This window comes from Hemiscyllium ocellatum, chromosome 24, assembly GCF_020745735.1.
Source record: "Hemiscyllium ocellatum isolate sHemOce1 chromosome 24, sHemOce1.pat.X.cur, whole genome shotgun sequence".
Taxonomy (NCBI): domain Eukaryota; kingdom Metazoa; phylum Chordata; class Chondrichthyes; order Orectolobiformes; family Hemiscylliidae; genus Hemiscyllium; species Hemiscyllium ocellatum.
The window spans coordinates 27,653,263-27,676,429 of NC_083424.1; the positions used below are offsets into that span (position 1 = coordinate 27,653,263).

Consider the following 23,167-nt stretch of genomic DNA (forward strand, 5'->3'; position numbering starts at 1 on the left):
CCCTTAGGTCTCTTTTATATCTTTCCCCTCTCACCCTAAACCTATTCCCTCTAGTTCTGGACTCTCCGACCCCAGGGAAAAGACTTTGCCTATTTATCCTATCCATGCCCCTCATAATTTTTTAAACCTCTATAAGGTCACCCCTCAGCCTCCGACGCTCCAGGGAAAACAGCCCCAGCCTGTTCAGCCATTCCCTGTAGCTCAGGTCTTCCAACCCTGGCAACATCCTTGTAATTTTTTTCTGAACCCTTTCAAGTTTCACAACATCTTTCCGATAGGAAGGAGACCAGAATTGCACGCAACATTCCAAAAGTGGCCTAACCAATGACCTGTACAGCCGCAACATGACCTCCCAACTCCTGTACTCAATACTCTGACCAATAAAGGAAAGCATAGCAAATGCCTTCTTCACTATCCTATCTACCTGCGACTCCACTTTCAAGGAGCTATGAAGCTGCACTCCAAGGTCTCTTTGTTCAGCAACACTCCTAGGGCCTTACCATTAAGTGTATAAGTCCTGCTAAGATTTGCTTTCCCAAAATGCGGGACCTCGCATTTATCTGAATTAAACTCCATCTGCCATTTCTCAGCCCATTGGTCAAGATTCTGTTGAAATCTGAGGTAACCCTCTTCGCTGTCCACTACACCTCCAATTTTGGTGTCATCTGCAAACTTACTAACTATACCTCTTATGCTCACATCCAAATCATTTATATAAATGACAAAAAGTAGAGGGCTCAGCACCGATCCTTGTGGCACTCCACTGATCACAGGCCTCCAGTCTGAAAATCAACCCTCTACCACCACCCTCTGTCTTCTACCTTTGAGCCAGTTCTGTACCCAAATGTCTAGTTCTCCCTGTATTCCATGAGATCTAATCTTACTAACCAGTCTCCCATGGGGAACCTTGTCAAACGCCTTACTGAAGTCCATAGAGATCACATCTACTGCTCTGCCCTCATTAATCTTCTTTGTTACTTCTTCAAAAAACTCAATCAAGTTTGTGAGAAGCTTTCCCACGCACAAAGCCACGTTGACTATCCCGAATCAGTCCTTGCCTTTCCAAATATATGTACATCCTTCCCTCAGGATTCCCTCCAACAACTTGCCCACCACCGAGGTCAGGCTCACTGGTCTATAGTTCCCTGGCTTGTCTTTACTACCCTTCTTAAACAGTGGCACCACGTTTGCCAACCTCCAGCCTTCCGGCACCTCACCTGTGACTATCGATGATACAAATATCTCAGCAAGAGGCCCAGCAATCACTTCTCTAGCTTCCCACAGTGTTCTAGGGTACACCTGATCAGGTCCTGGGGATTTATCCACTTTTAACCATTTCAAGACATCCAGCACTTCCTCCTCTGTAATCTGGATATTTTGTAAGATATCACCATCTATTTCCCTACAGTCTATATCTTCCATATCCTTTTCCACAGTAAATACTGATGCAAAATATTTATTTAGTATCTCCCCCATTTTCTGTGGCTTCACACAAAGGCCACCTTGCTGATCTTTGAGGAGCCATATTCTCTCCCAAGTTACCCTTTTAACCTTAATATATTTGTATAAACCCTTTGGATTCTCCTTATTTCTATTTGCCAAAGCTATCTCATGTCCCCGTTTTGCCCTCCTGATTTTCCTCTTAAGTATACTCCTACTTCCTTTATACTCTTCCAAGGATTCACTCGATCTATCCTGTCCATACCTGACATATGCTTCCTTCTTTTTCTTAACCAAACCCTCAATTTCTTTCGTCATCCAGCATTCCCTATACCTACCAGCCTTCCCTTTCACCCTTACAGGAATATACTTTCTCTGGATTCTTGTTATCTCATTTCTGAAGGGTTCCCATTTTCCAGCCGTCCCTTTACCTGCAAACATATGTCTCCAATCAGATTTTGAAAGTTCTGGCCTAATACCATCAAAATTGGTCTTTCTCCAATTTAGAACTTCAACTTTTAGATCTGGTCTATCCTTTCCATCACTATTTGAACATTTGAATTTAATTGTTCCAAGGAAATCATAAAACAAAATAGCAAAATTTGAGCACCTTAATTTGATTTATTAGCACACGTTCTCCAGTCAGTAACCACTCACATATTACACATGAACAAGTAATTTCTTTAAACAGACAATAGCCACTTATGTAACATTAGCCCCTGATATGGGAAGAATTGTCGAACAAAGAGACCTTAGGGAGCATGTTCAAAGTTCCTTGATAGCGGAGTCACAGGGGATAGACAGGGTAGTGAAGAAAGGATTTGGTATGTTTGCTATACCATTATGTATAGGCGTTGGGAGGTCTTGTTGTAGCTGTACAGGACATTGGTTAGACTACCTTTGGAATACTGTGTTCAATTCTTGTCTCCTTGTTATAGGAAAGATGTTGTGAAACTTAAAAGGGTTCAGAAAAGATTTACAAGCCGGTTGCCAGGATTGGAGGATTGAGCTATCGGGAGAGGCTGAATAGGTTGGGGCTATTTGCCCTGGAGAGTTGAAGGATGAGGGGTGACCTTATAGGAGCTTATAAATCATGAGAGGCATGGATAGTGTGAATAGTCAAGGTCTTTTCCAAGGGTAGGAGAGTTCAAAATAGAGGATATAGGATTAAGGTAAGAGGGCAAAGGTTTAAAAGGGGCCTAATGGGCAATTGTTTCACACAGAGGGTGGTGCGTGCATGAAATGAGTTGCTAGATGTGGTGCTGAAGGCTGGTACAATTACAACATTTAAAAGGTATCTGGATGATATATGAATAGGAAGGTTTTAGAGAAATATGGGCCAAATGCTGGCAAATAGGACTAGATTAATTTTGGGTATCTGGTCTATTTCTGTGCTATACATCTTAGAGTGTCACTATTTAAGAAAGGTGGTAAGGAAAAGCCAGGGAACTACAGACCGGTAAGCCTGATATCAGTGGTGGGAAATTTGTTGGAGGGAATCCTGAGGGACAGGATTAACAAAAATTTGGAAAGGCAAGGACTGATTAGGGATAGTCAACATGGTTTTGTGCATGGGAAATCATGTCTCATGAACTTGATTGAGATTTTTTTGAAGAAGTAACAAAGAGGATTGATAAGGGCAGAGCGGTAGACATAATCTATATGGACTTCAGTAAGGCGTTCAACAAGGTTCCTCATGGGAGACTGGTTAGCAGATTTGGTCTCATTGAATAAGGGATAACTAGCCATTTGGATACAGAACTGGTTCAAAGGTTGAAGACAGAGGGTGGTGGCGAAGGGTTGGTTTTTTAGAATGGAGGCCTGGATCCACTGCTTTTCGTCATTTATATAAATGATTTGGATGTGAACATAGGAGGTATGGTTAGTAAGTTTGCAGACAACACCAAAATTATAGGTGTAGTGGACAGCGAAGAAGGTTACCTCAGAGTACAACGGGATCTTGATCAGACAGGTCAATGGGTTGAGAGTGGCAGGTGGAGTTTAATTTAGAAAAACGCGAGGTGCTGCATTTTGGAAAAGTAAATCAGATCAGGGCTTATACACTTAATGGTAAGGTCCTGGGGAGTGTTGATGAACAAAGAAACCTCTGAGTGCAGGTTCATAGTTCCTTGGAAGTAGAGTTGCAGGTAGATAGGATAGTGAAGAAGGTATTTGGTATGCTTTCCTTTATTGGTCAGAGCATTGAGTACAGGAAGTGGGGAGGTCATGCTGTGGCTGTACAAGACATTGGTTAGGCCACCGTTGGAATATTGCGTGCAATTCTGGTCTCCTTCCAATTGGAAGGGTGTTGTGAAACTTGAAAGGGTTCAGAAAAGATTTACAAGGACGTTGCCAGGGTTGGAGGATTTGAGCTGTTGGGAGAAGCTGAATAGGCTGAGGCTGTTTTCCCTGGAGCGTTGGAGGCTGAGGGGTGACATTATACAGGTTTATAAAATCATGAGGGTCATGGATAGGATAAATAGACAAGGTCTTTTCCCTGGGGTGGGGGAGCCCAGAAGAGCTCATACATTTACGGTGAGAGGGGAAAGATATAAAAGGGACCTAAGGGGCAATATTTTCACACAGAGGGTGGTGCATGTATGGAATGAGCTACCAAAGGAAGTGGTGGAGGCTGGTACAATTGCAACATTTAAAAAGACATCTGAATGGGTATACGAATAGGAAGGATTTAAAAGGATATGGATCAAGTGCTGGCAAATGGGACTATATTAGGTTGGGATATCTGTTCAGCATGAACGAGTTGGTCCGATGGATCTGTTTCCATGCTGTACATCTCTATGACTCCATCTGTATGATTCTATGATACTTTCAGAATTAGGTAGCAACTATAGTTACAATCCCTTGTTTTTATCTACCACCTGTTTAAAATCTTGAAATCATATTTAATAGTTGCAATTTGCATGTGCAAATCAAGATTTGGTTTAACACTTTATATGATTTAGACGAATGAGAGATGATCTCACTGAGACATTTGGGATTCTTAAGAGGTCTGCTGGAGTAAATCTTCCAGTAAAAAATGAGGTCTGCAGATGCTGGAGATCACAGCTGCAAATGTGTTGCTGGTCAAAGCACAGCAGGCCAGGCAGCATCTCAGGAATAGAGAATTCGACGTTTCGAGCATAAGCCCTTCATCAGGAAGGGCTTCCTGATGAAGGGCTTATGCTCGAAACGTCGAATTCTCTATTCCTGAGATGCTGCCTGGCCTGCTGTGCTTTGACCAGCAACACATTTGCAGCTGCTGGAGTAAATGTTGAGTTGATGTTTTCCCTCATGGGAGAGTCTAAAACCAGAGTTCATAGTCTCAGGATTCAGGGATGTCAATTTAAGACAGAAATGAGGAGGAATTTCTTATCTCAGTAACTTGTGAGTTTTTGGAACTTCTTGCCACTAGGAATTATGGGGGCAGAGTTAGGTGAATCAAAAGTTATGCGTAAAGGCAGAGAAGTGGATATGAGGTATGCTGGATAAGTCATGATGGTATTGAATGGTAGAGCAGGCTCAAGGGACTGAACATTAGATAAGCAAGAGGCTGAAAGAACACAGCAAGCCAGGCAGCATGAGGAGGGAGAGAAATCAACATGTCGGATGTAACTCTTCTTGAACTGAACAGCCTATTTCTGTTCCTATTTTGCATAATCTTATTGTTAAGTATCGGAATTTTGTCCGTGCTTTCTAAGAAGCTTAGTCTAAAAGTCAAGTAACTTCGGGGTGTAAGTTAGCAGCCTTAAAATTGTTCCCTCCTGTTTTTTCTTTCTTATTCTAATTTCAAATCATGAATACATGAAGGCTGAAGAGCGTTTAAATCACACTATGGTTCAACATGCCATATAAAGTGACATGTTATTTCCTTGATATAAGCATTGGTGATTCGGATTTAAAAGAAAACATCTTTTAATCAAAGGTAAAGGGGCGATATCAATTATAAATATTAGAAAGGTGAGTTTGACGTTAACATTTCGAAATGCTCGTTTTGGAATGGGGGGGTGGGGCCTAATTCCAAAGAGGCTTCCGTAACCGGAAGTAGAAGCCGTGGCGTCGCCCCGTCTGCTGTACTCCTGTAGTTTGTGGGTAACCGGCGGCAGCAGATATGCCTCGCTTTGCTCAACTCGTGATGGGGCCTGCAGGCAGTGGGAAGGTATTTAATACCATTCAGGTCTCGGCAGTAACGACATAATCTTTTTATTTGGCGCACAGGAGTGAAAAATATGGATTGTCTTAATTATGCTGCTCCTGAGCCAAAACCGACTCCCTGATTTTATCAACATTATTAGCTTTAACACTCAGGAAAACCCCGAAATATTAAAGATTATTATCATGTTGTACGCTTATTTTCGTAATAGTCATAATCTTTCGTTTAAAACATGTGTTGTCATGAGATTAAAAATCTTTCACAAAACTTGCAACTGGAAATATGAATAATTTTTAATCCCTTCTGATTTTTAGCTGGAGTAATCCCATCATGTTGCACCCTCTCTTTATACTGCACGTTCCTCTGTACTTTACTTCAAATATTTATCAATTTCTGCTTAAAGTTTGTAATGTGCTAAAGCTTTGTATTCAAACATTCCATGCTTCCAACAGCTGTTATTTTTTTTAGCTCTCTGCTCACTTTAGTTAATTTGAAATTGATGAGCCTTTTTCTTTTTCTGCTTCATAGTTTAAAATAAAAGTTTAATTTTCACCTCTCTCCCATGGAATTAATTCTAATCTCTCCAGTCTATTCTCAGAACAGTAGATTTCAATTGCTGGTGTTGTCACTATGTTACAGAATGTAATGTAAATCACAGGGAAAGGCTATTCTAATATAGGTCATGTATTTTATTGGTCATCAACTTTAAGGAAAATTACATCTAGTAAATTATATTGTGCCAACCTTCTTTGTATTGTTTTAATTAGTCTTCAAATGACACATATTTAAAATGCCAAACATTTTTTGGATTTTACTTTTTGATTTATACAATAATTTAAAACAATGATTTGAACCTCTTGATGAAATTGCTTTACGATATGGTCCTGTGCTCTTTTATACTTTGTGAACCCTAAAGATTATAGAGTGGATATTAAAAGTAATTACAATTACCTGTAAATGGGTAAAATTATACAATCTAATCTTTTGAAACAATCAAAGCTCATGGACTAAAACCAAGCATCTAAATACCTGTCGACTGATGAATATTACTAGGTACATCTGTGAATTGGAATGGCACAATGGCTCAGTGGTTAGTACTGATACCTCATAGCGCCCTGAACCTGGGTTTGATTCCACCCTTGGGCGACTGTCTGTGTGGAGCCTACGTATTTTCCCCGTGCCTGCGTTTCTTTCTGCTGGTTGCTCCGGTTTCCTCCCACAGTCCAAAGATGCACAGGTTAAATGGATTGGCTGTGTGAAATTGTTCATAGTGTTCAGGGATGTGTAGACTGGGTGGATTAGGCAGGGTTGCAGGGATAGTGTTGGAGGATGCATCTGGGCAGAATGCTCTTCGGAGGGTTGGTTGGACTTGATGGGCTGAATGGCCTGCTCTGCACTGTAAGGATTCTATGATTCTACAATTTGCAAATTTCTAGTTATCAAGCTACCTGTAGGAATTAAATTGTAAAAGAAACAGATTTGAGATTTTAAATTTCATTATACATTTAACGGTGGCTCATTGGTTAGCACTGCTGCCTCACAGCACCAGGGTCCCAGATTCGATTTCAGCCTCAGGTGAGTGTTTGTGTGGAGTTTGCACGTTCTCCCGTGTCTGTATGGGTTTCCTCCGGGTGCTCCGGTTTCCTCCCACAATCCAAAGATTTGCAGGTCAGGTGAATTGGCTATGCTAAATTACCCATAGTGTTAGGTCAGTTAGTCAGAGGGAAATGGGTGGGTTACTCTTCAGAGGGTTGGTGTGGACTGGTTGGGCCAAAGGGCCTATTTCCACACTGTAGGTAATCTAATCTAAACACACTTTGAAGGTGGATTTGTTATCTGTAATTTCAGAGCACTTACTGTTCCACTATGCAGCAGCACTGTGAGGTGTTGAATCGATCTGTGCAGGTGGTGAACCTTGATCCTGCTGCAGAATACTTTGACTATCCTGTATTAGCAGGTGAGTTGACTAATAACTTTGCAATGCATCTTGAAAATATTCTTTTGACAACTTCAACAAAACATAAGGAATTGAAGTTTGTTTTTCCAGCTAAAGAGTGTAAAGACTGTATGCTGTTTGGATATCACGAGCAGAAATGGGGATGTTCGCAGATGATTACATAAAGTTAAGCACCATTCATGACTCCTCAGATACTGAAGCAGCTGGTGTGTGTATTCAACAAGAATATCCAAGCTTGGCCTAGTAAGAGGCAAGTAACATTCGTGCCACATGAATGCCAGGCAATGACATCTCCAATAATGAAAAGAATCTTAACAGCCACCCCTTGATGTTTAATTGCTGAATCTCCCACTATGAACAGTCTAGGGGTTGTCACTGACCAGAAGCTGAACTGAATCAGTTAAATAGAATCTGTGATTATGAGAATAGGTCAGAGGCTAGGAATGTGGTTGTGAGTAACTCACCCACTGCTTCCCTAAAGGCAGGACCATGATGTAATTCTCTCTACTTGCTTGGGTGCAACTGAAACAACATTTCAACCTAACACCATCCAGGACAAAAAAAGCCAGTTTGATTGGCACCTCATCCACAACCTTCAATATTCACTTTCTTCACAACAGATGCACAATGGCAACACTGGAACATCTTCAAGATGTTTGAACTCACCAAGGCTTCTTCAACAACATCTTCAAAATCTGAAACTCTGCAAGCTGGAAGGACGAGGATAAGGACAGCAGATGCATGGGGATCTCTCCACTTCCAAGCTCTAAACTACATACCTTCCTGAGTTGGAAATATTGCTATTCCTTCACTTTTTGCTGGATCAAAATCCTGGAGGTCCCTTCCTAATAGGGTTATATTTGTCCCTACACTTAAAGGACTGCATTATTTGAAGAAAACAACTCGCTACCACCTCCTCCTGGGTAATTGGGATATATGATAAAGGCTAACCTAGCCACCATTTTCTACATCCCATGAATGAATAGAAATCAGATGGTTATCCCTATCTTCACAGGTCTTATTGGATAACTGAATGAAAACCGAAAATGCTGAGCTGTGTGCAAACAAATATCAGCCCCACTAATTTTGGGAAGTGTGCTTTGTTTTATATACCATGGTTATTTTCTTTTTTTAAAATTACTGTTGTCTAAATTTTTTTTTGGTAGATATTCGGGAGCTCATTCAAGTAGATGACGTGATGGAAGATGATTCCTTGAGGTTTGGCCCAAATGGTGGGCTGATTTTCTGTATGGAATACTTTGCCAACAACTTTGATTGGCTGGCAGATTGTCTAGGACATGTGGAAGATGACTATATACTATTTGATTGTCCAGGTGGGTGGCAATCGATATGTGCGATGGAATAGTCCATTATGCAGTTTATGTTTAGTAGGATTGTGCAGAAAACTAGGTTCAAGATTAGAGTGGTGCTGGGAAAGCATAGCAGGTCAAGTAGCATCCAAGGAGCAGGAAAATGAGGCTCATTCATGATAAAGGGCTTTTGCCCGAAACATCGATTTTTAAAAAAAAATTATTATTTTTTATTTTTCCCCTGCTCCTTGGATGCTGCCTGATCTGTGCTTTACCAGCACCACTCTAATCTCCAGCATCTGCAGTTCCCAGTTTTGCCTTATGCAGAGACTAACCTAAACTCAAGCGTGGGTCAGCTTTATCACAGTTATTTGGTTATCAGTTATAGATATGAATGCGTGAAGACCATAATGAATCTTGGAGTTGGAAGCCAGTGCCCCTGCTGTTAATGTAAAGTGTTGAAGGTCCTGGCACTGCATTTAAGGGGTACTCAGAGAGGCATGTGCCCTGCAAGCCGATAACATCTCATGCTCTTAGGTGGACACCTGCAGCTGAACATTTTGGCCCAAATATATTCCTCTGTCGCTTGACGAGACAGTCCTTTCAGCCTTGCCCATTCTACTCCAGTCTCCGTCTCTTGGTCTGTGCCCTGTGCAACTTAGACTATTGCCATCCAATCTCAATCATGGTATGGCAGAGATGAAGATTTTTCCAAAGAAGCCAAAACTACTCTCTCCAAAATCCACTAAGTACACTACTTTGCCTGCTGCATGCCGCTGGTATGTTGGGAAACTTAAAGAAGAAAACTGAAGAACTATTGCTGAGAGAATGCCCATTGTGGCTGTGCAGGTTCTTTGCAAGCTATCTAGTTAATCCCACTGTCAGCTTTTATTTTAATGTTACTGTTGAATATATTTGCACCACTTCTTTAATGTGGTGGAAACCAAATGACACTTTGCCAGAAGCAAAATTCCCCTCATCTCACCTCTGGTGTTTTTCTGATTACGTTACATCCCTGTTTGCAAGTTAAACTCTCTTTCTTCTTGGGCTATAAGTGCAATTAATTTATTGCATTTAATCTAGTGTATTTGATTAAGCACAGTAAAATTTATAATCTTATCAAAGTAGTAGTCTTTCATTTAGAACAAATAATTAGAGTTTCTAGAATACCAATTTTGAGCTCTTCCTGTTGTTTTCCCCTCACTTCCTGAAGGTACTGATTCATGAAAGGTGATGATAAGTTGAACACATTTTTACATGAGAATTTTAACTGAGCCCATTATATGTAATAAGTTTTGATTTTGGGTCTCCAAATTTTTTTTGTACTAATGTGATTTTATTAATTCATTACAGGTCAGATTGAGTTATATACTCACCTTCCAATAATGAAGCAGCTCGTGGAACAGTTGCAGCAATGGGAGTTTCATGTCTGTGGGGTATTTCTTGTTGACTCTCAATTTATGGTGGAGTCATTTAAGGTAATCTTCACCTATGTAGTGTGAAGTGGGATTTATATACAGCAAACTCTATTTTAGCCAACACTCTGTGAACTATGCTTTTGATTTAAATGGCAAAACTTATGTACCTCAAATACCAGAAGTTTTATTGTGATCTCCACAATGTCTGAGTAGACAGTTGTGTGCAAGTGAGAAGGTATCTCTGCTGGTAAGTTTTAATCAAGGCAAAATTGCATTATTGTTTGTGTATGCTGTAAATAAAGTACACGTTTCTGTTGAAGAGCTTATGCTCGAAATGTCGACTCTCCTGCTCTCAGATGCTGCCTGACCGGCTGTGCTTTTCCAGCACCACGCCCTTCGGCTCTGACCTCCAGCATCTGCAGTCCGTACTTGCTCCCTGTAAATAAAGTATCCAAGGTGTCATAACCTTGAAATCAAGATAGAGTCCACACTCTCAGCTTGTGCTCAAAATACAGCATTACAGAATCAAGACACTGCCAAGCAGACAAGGCGACAGAACTACAGCACGTACATGCACACCAAGAACTAGAAACTGGAGAAACCTGGCATCGCCACCAGCAGCAGCCAAACCTCCCCTGGCACCACAGTTGAAAATATTATCACCATGGGGAAATCTATCGTCAACTTTTCGGATCACACCCTTTAACCAGAAGAGATTGAAATTCTCAGCCAAGGGCTCAATTTTTGCCCCACCACCAAAATGGACCCCTTTGGTCTTACAGCAGACACGGGAGGAATTCATCAGACAAATGAGACTCTGGGAATTCAAGATGTCAGCAAGCCAGCAGAAAAAGGTGGAGCCATCATCATTCAGAATAGAATGGGCTACTGCAAGGAAGTATACTGACAATTGAACAACTAGGAACACTACAGGCAACTAGTGGCCAATCTGACCAAAGGACACACCCGTGAACTAAACGCATTGATCAAGACTTTTGATCCAGTCCTTGAGTATCTACCCACTCTCATCCCACATACTTCTCACATAGGGGACTTTTACTGCCTTCCACAGATACACAAAGTCAACACATCTGGTTGTCCCATTGTGTCAGGCAACGGAACAGTGTGTGAGAATCTCTGACTATATCAAGGGCATCTTGAAACTCATTTTACAGGGGGCCCCCATCTTCTGTCGCAATACTAGATTTTTACAGAAGCTCGGCTCCCATGGACTAGTCGAACCGGGAACATTCCTCGTCACGATGGAAGGTTTCAACACTCAACACCAGCATCCCCCAAGATGACGGCATCGCTCTGACAGACTCGGTACTCCATACCAACAACCGCCAATTTCTGAGCACCGTCCTACAACTCATCCGCTTCATCCTCGACCATAATCTTTTTGCCTTTGACAACCAGTTCTTCTTCCAGATATACACAACAACCATGGGGACTAAATTTACACCCCAAATGCCAACATTTTCATGCACAAGTTTGAACAAGACTTCTTTGCTGCACAGGACCTCCAACCAGCACTATATGCCAGACATATTGATGACATTTTCTTCCTTTGGATCCATGGCAAGGAGTGACTGGAATAACTGCACAGTGATATCAAGAAGTTTCATTCCATCATCAGACTTCCCATGGACTACTCTTCAATATCTGTCTCATTCTTGAATACACATCTCCATCAAGGCTGGGCACCTCAATGCCTCACACGACTGCAAACCCACAGATAACCTCACGATGCTTCCACCCTAAACCAGTTTTAAAATTGAGACACAGCGAGACTCTAACCTGACACCTTTTAATATGTTATCTGAGCTGAAATGTCACTTAGTTTTATTTTAAATAATCTCGAATCTGACTGGACAAAAGTTCTGGGATTTAATAATAATGAAGTAAAACCATTCTAAAAGATGACTTAACAGCGATCTAGATTTGTTCAATGTATCACTTCTTCAATTGCATGACACTGTTTTGCTATCAATTCTGTGTTCTATGATCCAGCCCCACTAGTTACCTGATGAAGGAGCAGTGCTCTGAAAGTTGTACTTCCAAATAAAGCTGTTGGACGATAACCCCATAGTGGTTAGCACTGCTGCCTCACAGCGCCAGAGACCCGGGTTCAATTCCCGCCTCAGGCGACTGACTGTGTGGAGTTCGTACGTTCTCCCTGTGCCTGCGTGGGTTTCTTCCGGGTGCTCCGGTTTCCTCCCACAGTCCAAAGATGTGCTGGTCAGGTGAATTGGCCATGCTAAATTGCCCGTAGTGTTAGGTAAGGGGTAAATGTAGGGGTATGGGTGGGTTGCGCTTCGGCGGGTCGGTGTGGAGTTGTTGGGCCAAAGGGCCTGTTTCCACACTAAGTAATCTAATCTAATCAATCTAAAAAAACCTGGTGTTGAGATTTTTAACTGGCCATCCCAGTCCAACACCAGCATCTCCACATCATAAATAAAGTATAACAGTGACATATATACTGTCTGAATTATGTCTCTATTGCTTAGTTTGTATTTTTACATTGTTTATGTGGACCTCTTGATCAACTGACACCCTTCTGGTCTCATAGGTGCCATTTAATAAAAAGTTTGCTCTATTTCATGTAATTTATTATAAACTTAGAATTTTGGCTTTTCAGTTAGTAACTTGTGGCTTTTGTGTTTTGTGTTTAATAATTAACTTGTAGTATTTCTGTGGCCATGCTGATTACTTTTAAAACAGGTTTGGGAGCATGGCTTGAAGTGAATGGATTTGGTGGAAAAATAATAGACCTTTTTTGTTTTGCAACTCAGCAAGGTAAATAATGGGACTCCAAGTTTGTTATAGATCCTGAGAAATTTCTTAGTTTTAAGAGAGTTTTAGTTTGAGTTTTGAGCAGTCTGACAAAGTCCTTGGAATAAGAGACTCTGAAGACCAGTGTTCCTGAGAAGGGAAGGATATATGATGTAGTAGGTTGCCTAAAGCTGAGCATGTTTAAGCAGGTGTATGATAGCTTCTTCCTGTAGTTACAGTCACAAATAACTTACGAAGGACCTGTTCCTGTGCCACACTGACATAAACCAGCCTAGGTGTTGTATGCAGGAATTTTGGTGTGAGTCTTGAATGGACTATTTTTTTGTACGGGTGTATTTTGATTTGTTTTCAAATTTATAGTGGAGTGTTTTGTGATAAGTGGCATTATAATTTAATGATCTTTGCTTTATTTTATCTCCATTTCTTCTGATAATTCTGCTATGTTATTAAAACAAATTTTGCAGCATTCCACGCTTTTGTTTCAGTGGACCACTTTGTTAAAATCAAAACAAATCAATATATGATTTCAATATGTGGCTGTCAAGACATCCCAGTCTGTCTGGGATCTGACTTGTTTGTCAATACTACCACCATCCCCTCCATTCCCTTTAGAGGGGCAGTTTTAAAAATTCACTGTGACACTGAAATCACTCATCTGGTGGATTTCATGGAAAACTTCTTTGTCTTTGTTGCTCTATGATTTAAAGTGCAATATCTCGTGCACTTCATCACAATTTTTCTGTTAATTCATGTTTATCTTGTTAATTTTAGATGTTCAAGTACAAGGTGAATATTATTTACCACTTGCTCTGTTGACTTTTATACAGTGAACTTTCTTCTGCTTGTTTAAAATTCTGGAGTCTTTTTGTTTAGGAAATAACTGGGATTTCCAGTAACAATTTTTAGCTACTTTAAACAAAAGGTGACTGGTATTTAACTGGATCTTAACCAGATTTGGGGTCTGGTCTAGGATGTTAATGTTTATAAATGATGGTATAAATCTGACATTTATTGTAAAATGTGCAGACGTGTTAACATTTGTACTTTTTTTTAGTTTGTATCAGGTGTTATGGCAGCACTCAGTGCTATGGTGTCTCTGGAAATTCCTCAGGTCAACATCATGACAAAAATGGATTTACTTAACAAAAAAGCAAAAAAAGAAATTGAAAAGTAAGCACACCTTTGTTTGTATCTGATGGTCCTATTTTCACATAATGTAACACATTGCACTGTTCTTGTCCATACTTGCTGTATACCTTTTCAGAAATTGAGTTATGTTGACCATTTTTAGATTCTGTTTTGATTGACAACAGACTGCAAAAAATTATTTTTAAAATTTATAGTTCAATTATTGATGCAATTGTAGGCGTTTCTTGTGATGCTACATGCCCAAAGTAAATGCCCACATTTATATCATATGTAAAATTCATTTGAGCAACAATAAATTTGGAACTTTTTTTATTCATTCATGGGATATGGGCATTGCTTGTCTAGAAAGTGATATACTTGGAATTATGTTTTGTAGGCTAGTGGAGATTGACATTAGGAGTATTCAAAATTCAGTTGTGTGCTGGACACTTTTCACAAATCAGCCTTTCCTTCACCTTGACACTTGTATGAACATACTTGAATAAAGGATTCATTTAAATTGTAGATACTGTTAAAATATTACATACTTAAGGATGTGGGCATTTGTTTGGATACTTCCTGGATGGGGATTGGTAGTGGCTGGACAGAGACTCTCCATTGCTTTCTGGTAGTGTTTTATTTTGTAATTGCTGTGATGCCTGCAAAATATTCTCTTTTTTTTCCCTTTTCTGTCAGCATGCCCTTCCCAGTATAGAGTACACAATATGGACTTGGGTTGAAAAATGTGTTGCTGGAAAAGCGCAGCAGGTCAGGCAGCATCAAAGGAGCAGGAGAATCGACGTTTCGGGCATAAGCCCTTCTTCAGGAAGAAGAATAAACCCTAAAGAAGGGCTTATGTCCAAAACGTCAATTCTCCTCCTTTGATGCTGCCTGACCTGCTGCGCTTTTCCAGCAACACAGTTTTCAGCTCTGATCTCCAGCATCTGCAGTCCTCACTTTCTCCTTGTTGGGCTTGGGGCAGTATTGGGATCAAACTGTGAGATTTTCCTGTCTTAAAATAAGTTCAAAAACTGCCATGCTGATGGGCAAATAACAAGGAGGTACTTTTTGTTTATATATACATGTATGATGGGGCATTATCCTATTGGAGAGCATTTGCAGTAATTTGTTCTTAGTTATCCTAATGGAGTAGTTTGCACATTTTTTTTCTGACAAAGTATTTTACATTTTTGCATGTTTGAGGGCTTTTTTTTATAGATATTTTTATTGGGAATTTAACATTTTGACAAATTTACAAAAATAAGCAGAATTTTCAAGCACAAACATTAATATAAAAATAGATCTTAAATATATAATCATCAAAATTCAACTAATCCACAATCATCCAGAGTGTATAGTTGAGTCGCTTACATCCTTCAAATAAGAGAAAATGTTCTCTAATACACTCATAACTGTATGATTAAAAGGAAGCTATTTCCAAACAATAAGAACAAACAAAAAAAAATTAAACATGTTTGAATGGAGATCTTCCCCCTTGAGGGCATTTTTAATGAAGGAAGTGTTACCTTCAAATGATTTGCTTTTTACAATACTTGTGATATTTTCAAAGAAAAGACATGCATTTATGTCTCACCTTCTAAATCATTAGAACTCGAGTGTTTTAAATGCATTATTTGTAATGCAGGAAACCATTTAATTGGTAACTGGTAAGGTCCCACTAACAGTAATGTGAAAATAACCAATGAGTTTATATTTTAGTCTTGTTGATTGAAAAATAATTTTTTCTAGGAGTTTGGAGAATTTGAGGTGGAGACAGGCCATCAGCATAATATCTTCTCCAAAAGGTGGCACTAGTGTGTTATTTTGATATCGTGCTCAAGTCTGTGGCATGGGCTAATACCTTATGACTTTGTATAGTTTGCAGTGTCATCCCTGGAATGTAATTCCCAACTATAACACAGGGCAATCGGAAACAATCTGGGGTTGCTTCAGGTCATAAAATGCTAAAATTGTTTTCAGTTTCTAGTGTAGACTTCTTAAAACAACAAAGGTACTATAATTTGAAGATTCACTTTATAAAACACTATCAAGATGGATTTTTTTTACATGTTTTGAGTTTTTATGTCGGTAATATTTCCTGATGTTCTTTCATTTAAAGGTATTTAGACCCTGATATGTATTCATTGATGCAAGACTCTACTGAGACTTGGAAAAGCAAGAAATTCAAAAAGCTAACCAAAGCAATTTGTGAATTGGTAAGAATTGTACCATACTCAACGAAGCTAAGTTCTCATTAACATCAAAAATTCTCTATTTAAATTAACTGGTCTCAGAATAAAAAATCCTATATACAGTCATTTTGTTTGTGCAAATAAATATTCTATGTAGCATTAGTAAAACATTAACCGGAATGAAGGTTAGTATTACCAGAGAAAGTTGAGAGAAGATTTAATAAGTGATCAAAATGATGGACGTTTTAATGGAGTAAATAAGGGGAACTATTTCCATTGGCTGAGTTTCAATAATTGGAGGATGGAGATGTAAAATCACTGCTGATTAGGACTGTGTTGCTGCAGCAAATTGAACATACACTTTCTGTAAAGCCAATGGTTATTGTACTGCAGTTATCATTTTTATTGAGGGTCACGGCAAAGCAGTGCATGGAGAGTTGCAAGAAAGGTTTGGGTGCTGTCTGTGACTTTTATACAACGTGGAAACAGACCTTTCAGTCCAACTAGTCCACGTTGACCATGTTCCCAAAGTAAACTAGGCTCACTTGCCTGAATTTGACCCATATGCCTCTCAACCTTTCCTATTCATGTACTTATCTAAATGTCTTTTAAATGTTGTAACTGTACGTACATTCACCACTTCCTCTGGTAGTTCATTCGCCACAAAATGTTGCCTGTCATGTCCTTTTTAAAACTTTCTCCCCTCTCCTTAAATATATGGCCTCCAGTTTTGAATCTACCAACCTAGGGGAAAGAGCCTAGCTATTCACCTTATCTATGTCCCTCATGATTTTGTAATCCTCTATACGGTCACTCCTCAATTTCCTACACCCCATAAGAAATGTCCCGGTCTATTTTTATAACTCAAACCCTCCATTCCCAGAAACATGCTGGTAAATATTTTCTGAATCTTCTCCAGTTTAATAATATCCTTCCCAGTGTAGGACAACCAGAGCCGTGCACAGTACTCTAGAAGAGGGTTCACCAACATCATACCACTACTATTATTTCCAAGCAAACTGGAGACACAGTATAGACATGCCATGACTATAAAATTTCAAGCCAATTTAATGAAAAAAAACCAAGGTACTAATGAGAATCCAGTGTTGATTTTAAACTGAGCTTTTCTTAAATGTCAGTATTTTGAACTTTCTGAAAATAACTCAAAGTACTAGTGTTTTTTTTCTCTAAGAACATACCACTTTTGCATATTGTTTCTTATAATGTATTACTAAATAATGGTCAAATGCTATTCTGAAAATCCTCTAGTGAAAATTATATTTATGGTTACACATTGTCAAAATGGTGCTATTAAAACATTTGATAATGAGTGTCAACAATTGTCTTTTAAGGTTGATGACTACAGCATGGTTCGATTTTTGCCTTTTGATCGTTCAGATGAAGAATGTATTAACATAGTCTTGCAGCATATTGACTTTTCCATTCAGTATGGAGAGGATTTTGAAGTCAAAGAACCAAAGGTGAGTGATACATGACTTCTTTGTATAGGAATTTTCCGGTGATACTGTTTTCCCCCAACACCAATTCTCACTCAGTTTAATGATAGGATTCCTCTAAGATGAATGTATTCCATGACTGATTAGTGACACGTTAAAGTAATTTAAGCATGATGTCATCTTTTATTCCTTATTCACCAAACTGACCAAGAACTAGATTCACTAATTCCACCACAGCAGATTGAAATTGGTTTTAATTGCCAGATCTGTGATTCAGTCTGTGGCTTGAAAGCCAAGTATGTAATAATAATATCAAATTTCAGCTACAATACCTCTTAAAATTGAATAATCTGCACATGTGTACTGTGTAGGGTTACATAAAGAATACGTACGGGAATGAAATACTATAGGGTTCATGACTCCTATGGAATCCCAAGTTGAGTTCATGCTTTTTAGGACAGAGGAGGAAGCATTTAATTTTCTGCAGATAATTATGCTGTAACCATGTAAGGTGATATAATACTATAAATGAGTACCTGGCTTTAATGTATTCTCTTTTTCAGCTTTTATTTTGTTTTTCTTTGGTTATCTTTGGAACTCAAAACAAAACGGAATTAACTTACTATAAAGATACACTTACTATTTAAGATTTAGTTGAGTTACTTTGCTGCGTAATATATATTAAGACTTTTAACAATTATTTCAAGGTATGCAGGTGAGGTCATCAGTTTTTTCCCTCCTTAATTGTCCTTGAGATATGTAACCTGTTCAGTTATAAAGATCTGCTGAAGTTGCTGGAGAAACTCAGCAGGTCTATCAGCATCTGTAAAGAGAGAGAAGCGTTAACATTTTGGGTCCAGTGTCCCTTCTTCCCTGCTTTCTCTCTACAGATGCTGCTAGACCTGAGTTGTTCCAGCAATTTCTGCAGTTCTTTGGGTTTTTTTTAAAATTTCAGTTTTTCAGAACTTGTTTGCACAGTTACATTTACCATTGGCTCCTTTTATTTACAGGAACAAGACGACAACACTGAAGATCCCAGTGCAAGTGAGCAGTTTTTCCAAGGTTCAGTCGCAGACTGAAGTTCCTAGACGTAGCTGAATGTTTGGTCCAGTTAAACATTTGGTATTTTCAGAAGCCTTCTACTTGGATTCCCCCAACGCTCTGCCTTTCCAATAATTTCTAATAAGAGGCAATTTAGGAATCTTGTTTGGCAACTCAACTTATTTGCACCATATCTTATGGAGAAGAGCTCAAATTCTTAAACTGATTTTACACATATAAAGAAAATATTATTGTTTGAGCTTGCTAAATAATTATGTGCAGTTAACTTAAAACAAAACTTAAACTCCTGAGGATACTTGTTCTATTTAAGGTACAAAAAAGTTTTGTTGATACTCAGCAAGAATATTGGGAACTTTTTTTTAATTTCAGGTAGTAACTTTAAAGGCCTGCACTTTTAAAAATATTATTTGTTGCAAACTGTGAGAAGGACAGATTTCCACTTTCCTTAAAATCAGAAAATGTGCAACAAAGTATGAGTTTTTCTTAAGAATGTTAGAGTAGATTAATTTTGACAGCCCACAACATGAATAATTATCAGGAATTTTACACTCTATAGCAAGGAGCAGCACGGTGGCACAGTGGTTAGCACTGCTGCCTCACAGCGCCAGGGACCTGGGTTCAATTCCCGCATCAGGCGACTGACTGTGTGGAGTTTGCACGTTCTCCCTGTGTCTGCGTGGGTTTCCTCCGGGTGCTCCGGTTTCCTCCCACAGTCACAAAGATGTGCAGGTCAGGTGAATTGGCCATGCTAAATTGCCCGTAGTGTTAGGTAAGGGGTAAATGTAGGGGTATGGGTGGGTTGCGCTTCGGCAGGTCGGTGTGGACTTGTTGGGCCGAAGGGCCTGTTTCCACACTGTAAAGTAATCTAATCTAATCTATTATTTTGGAAGTAAAGACATTACTTCCATCTGACAGGAACAGCTTATAAATATGACTTTTAAAAAAATAATTCATGGAATATGAACATTGCTCATTTGTTGCTCATCTTTAATTGCCATGGGGAAGGTGGTAGTGAGCTGACTTCATAAACCATTTCAGTCCATTGGGTTAGGGACATGCTCAGTGCTGTTAGGAAGGGAGTTCGAAATATTGACGCAGTGGCAATGAAGGAATAGCAATATGCTTCCAAGTCACGTTTGGTGTTTGGCGTTAAGGGGTGCTTGCAGATGATGGTCTCCTATGTGACTGCTGCCTTTGTCCTTCTGGGTGTTGAGGTTGCAGGTTTAAAAGATGATATATCATAGCAGCTTTGATGAATTACTGCAATACATCTTGTAGATGCTAGATACTGCATCCACAGTACATGTAAGATAGTATGAGGTGCTAGTAAAGCAGGCTTTGTCCTTCATAGAGGTTAACCACTTAGTTGTTGAAACTCAGTCATTCAGGAAAGTGAAGAGTATTCCATCATATACCTGACTTGTTCCTTGCAAGTGGTGGATAGCCTCCTGAGGAGTAAGGTGTTTGTTGAGTTTCCAATCTCTGGCCTTTCGCCGTAACAGTATTCATGTAACTGGTCTAGTTAAGTTTGTGGTCAGTAGTGACCCCCAGAGTGTTGATGTTGGGGGATTCAGAGATGGTAATACTGTTTAAAGTCAAGAAATGGTTGGATTCTCTGTCGGTAATAATGGTTGTTGCCTGACACCTGTGTGAATGTTTTGACTGTTAACAGCCCAAATCTGAGTATGGTTCAGTCATCAGCAAAAATCCTCCCTTGTAACTTGATAATAGAGGAAAACCTGGTTATGAAGCAGTTAAGAATTTGCAGGTCGAGGATAATACCCTGAGGATTTTGTGTATTGTGTGGCTGTAAACAATCATCATCATTTTCCTTTTGTGCCAGGGATAATTCAAGTCAGTTGTTTGAATGGATTTAAGTTTCTTTAATGCTGTCCTCATGGTGATATTTGGAGAACATAGCTGTGCCATGTAGTCCTGTACTCATTACAAAAATCACGTTCTTGCAGCTAGGTTCTTGAGCCACTTTTGTAGTATAAAATGATCTGGCTTTACTCGATGATGTTCCAGAGAGTTAAAGACAGCTGAGATATGGTCTCCATGTCTGTGCTCATTCACAGGGAGTTGCCTCCGTCTTCAAGAAGATGAACTAATGCCCTGAAATGGTCGTCTGGTTGGAAATCTATGAAAGCATATTCCAAGATATTTCCCACTTAAGTCTATGCAACTACCTGGCATTTGTCACTCAGTTAATAGAGACCAACATAATGGGATTTTATTCCGTAAGTCGCATACAAGATATCTGTTAAACTTCTAAAGCAAAAGCTAAACAATGAACTCAGTCAAAAATAAATCCAAGCGGATGAAGGTTGTGACTATGTTTATAGAAAGTTAAAATAACTGCAGGCATATATATGTATATATATTTTTATACATATAAAAGTTCCAGTTTAAGTTCAGACTTAAAAGTTGGCATAAAACTAATTTTAAACAGGCTATCAAAAGATATGTATCACTGGTGACTAAATGTAGTTAAGGTAGAGATCAGCAATGACCAACTTAATGTTGAAAAAGGCTGCAAGTGTTAGTTTAGCCTATTTCTATATCTTCACACACAATTCAGACATTATGCAAATTATTTTGGATTTCATGGAAAGAAAAGCTTAATTTGCTGCTTCTGTTCACGCAACAGGTTTCAAATGTAGCATCGCCACCCCTTAGCACATGCATTTTGACAGTCATCTAAAAGGAAGTAGTTTCTATTTCACCTGTAAAAATGTGGAATAAATTTGTTTTGTTACCACCTGAAACAAGTTTTACAATTAGAAAGTTTACACTGCTTATATAATAAGAGCCACCATGTGATCCAGTGGGAATGTCCCTACCTCCTGTCTGAGGGGCCTGGATTAGAGTCCCATTTGCTCCGGATGTGTGTAATAACTTCTGAATGTTCAAAAAATGTGTTAAAGAAAAAGCTAATTACTCCATGTAGTTTCATATCTCAACCTGACGGATGGGCACTTAAATGTCTCTCAATTTTGGCTGGATTGTGGAAAGCATTCTTTCCATCCACACAGCTGTGTCTCCTGGGTTATGAAAGTTCCATGAATTGCAAGTGCTTTCTTGACCAGTGAGCTGAGATATATCTGGGAAATAAATGGGAAAGACAATTAAGGTAGAAAGAGGGACTCCTTTTCAATTGTTTTAAAAAATCAAAATACAAATCTTTCTATCTCAAACCTTGATGTTAAAATCTAATATTTTAGGTTTCTAGCTCTTACACAAATACACATGGGTCTGATTTGTTAAAGTATTGTAATTTTCATGAAAAATACAGATCACATCTATAATTTAAGTAACTAATTTGGAATGAAGCTAAATCTGTAAGACCTCAATTTGATGAAATTCAGAGTCTGAAACTGAATGTAATCAGATGCTGTTGATACACTGAGGAGTTAAGGATTAATGATCAAACTTCCTTTTATATTAGAGCAATAGGCTTTCAATATAAACAGAATGGCTTTGAAGTGCCAAGAGAGGAGAGCATGATTAGTCTCCTGCTTTGTGTGTCTGAGTGTAAAATGTAAGAAATGGTTATACAAAGCAATAAGTGAAAGTAATGACGTCAACCACAAGTGATTAAAGTTTAATTTTGGTGGTTACTGCAATAAACATAGTTTGAAGAACTTATTAATTATAGCAGTGTGAAAGATAATGATTATTAAAGCCAATTGCCACTTTTTTATTTAAAAGAATCTAGAAAACAGTTGAATCAGAAAGTCTTGTTTTGAGAGTAGTAGTTTTGGAGTTTTTTAAAGAGTTTTTACATTAATAAACTGTTTTCAAAGGATTAAGAAACAGCAATGTCATGAGTTCTTTTTATCTGTATCTTGACTTGATTTATTATTGTCACATACAATACAATGGAAAGTACTGTTTTGTGCACTAACCATGTAGGAAAAATATGATTAATGAACTAAAGGAGCAAGGCTTTTAACATTTCTTCAGAGGGCTTAAAATTAAAAGCCTTTTATTTACCTGAACTACACTAAATATGAGTATAGCTTGTTCCAGTATCAATAGTTCGTGATTACTCAAGATGTATTCTTGTGAACCAGGGAAAGAAGAAAGTTGACTGATGGTTGAATGTTAACAGGTGATATTCTCATGATTATCTCTACCTCTTCCTTCTCCCGCTCCATGTTCCTTTTAAGCAAATCCACATGCTTTCAGTAAGTACGTTGTAATAAATGGATTTCCTTTAAAGCTCATTTTGAGACACATTTTTGGTTAAGTCTA

The 23,167-nt window shown here is 38.8% G+C and overlaps 1 protein-coding gene across 1 annotated transcript; it reads left to right on the forward strand.

Moving 5' to 3' along the window:
- Nucleotides 1-5,480: 5,480 nt before the first annotated feature.
- On the forward strand, nt 5,481-22,630 carry gpn3 (GPN-loop GTPase 3). The gene is made up of 8 exons (XM_060843620.1): nt 5,481-5,596; nt 7,439-7,547; nt 8,714-8,881; nt 10,211-10,335; nt 14,126-14,241; nt 16,319-16,415; nt 17,744-17,872; nt 18,859-22,630. Exons 1-8 carry the CDS (start codon nt 5,549-5,551, stop codon nt 18,925-18,927), a joined length of 861 nt encoding a protein of 286 aa, XP_060699603.1. The 5' UTR covers nt 5,481-5,548; the 3' UTR covers nt 18,928-22,630.
- Nucleotides 22,631-23,167: the final 537 nt, after the last annotated feature.

What these genes read in the sequence shown, in the direction of transcription:
- gpn3 (XM_060843620.1), top strand. Translation starts at nt 5,549, where the DNA reads ATGCCTCGCTTTGCTCAACTCGTGATGGGGCCTGCAGGCAGTGGGAAG. An exon ending in TATACTATTTGATTGTCCAG is followed by an intron (nt 8,882 to 10,210) that starts GTGGGTGGCAAT and finishes AATTCATTACAG; the next exon opens with GTCAGATTGAGTTATATACT. An exon ending in GCAAAAAAAGAAATTGAAAA is followed by an intron (nt 14,242 to 16,318) that starts GTAAGCACACCT and finishes TTTCATTTAAAG; the next exon opens with GTATTTAGACCCTGATATGT.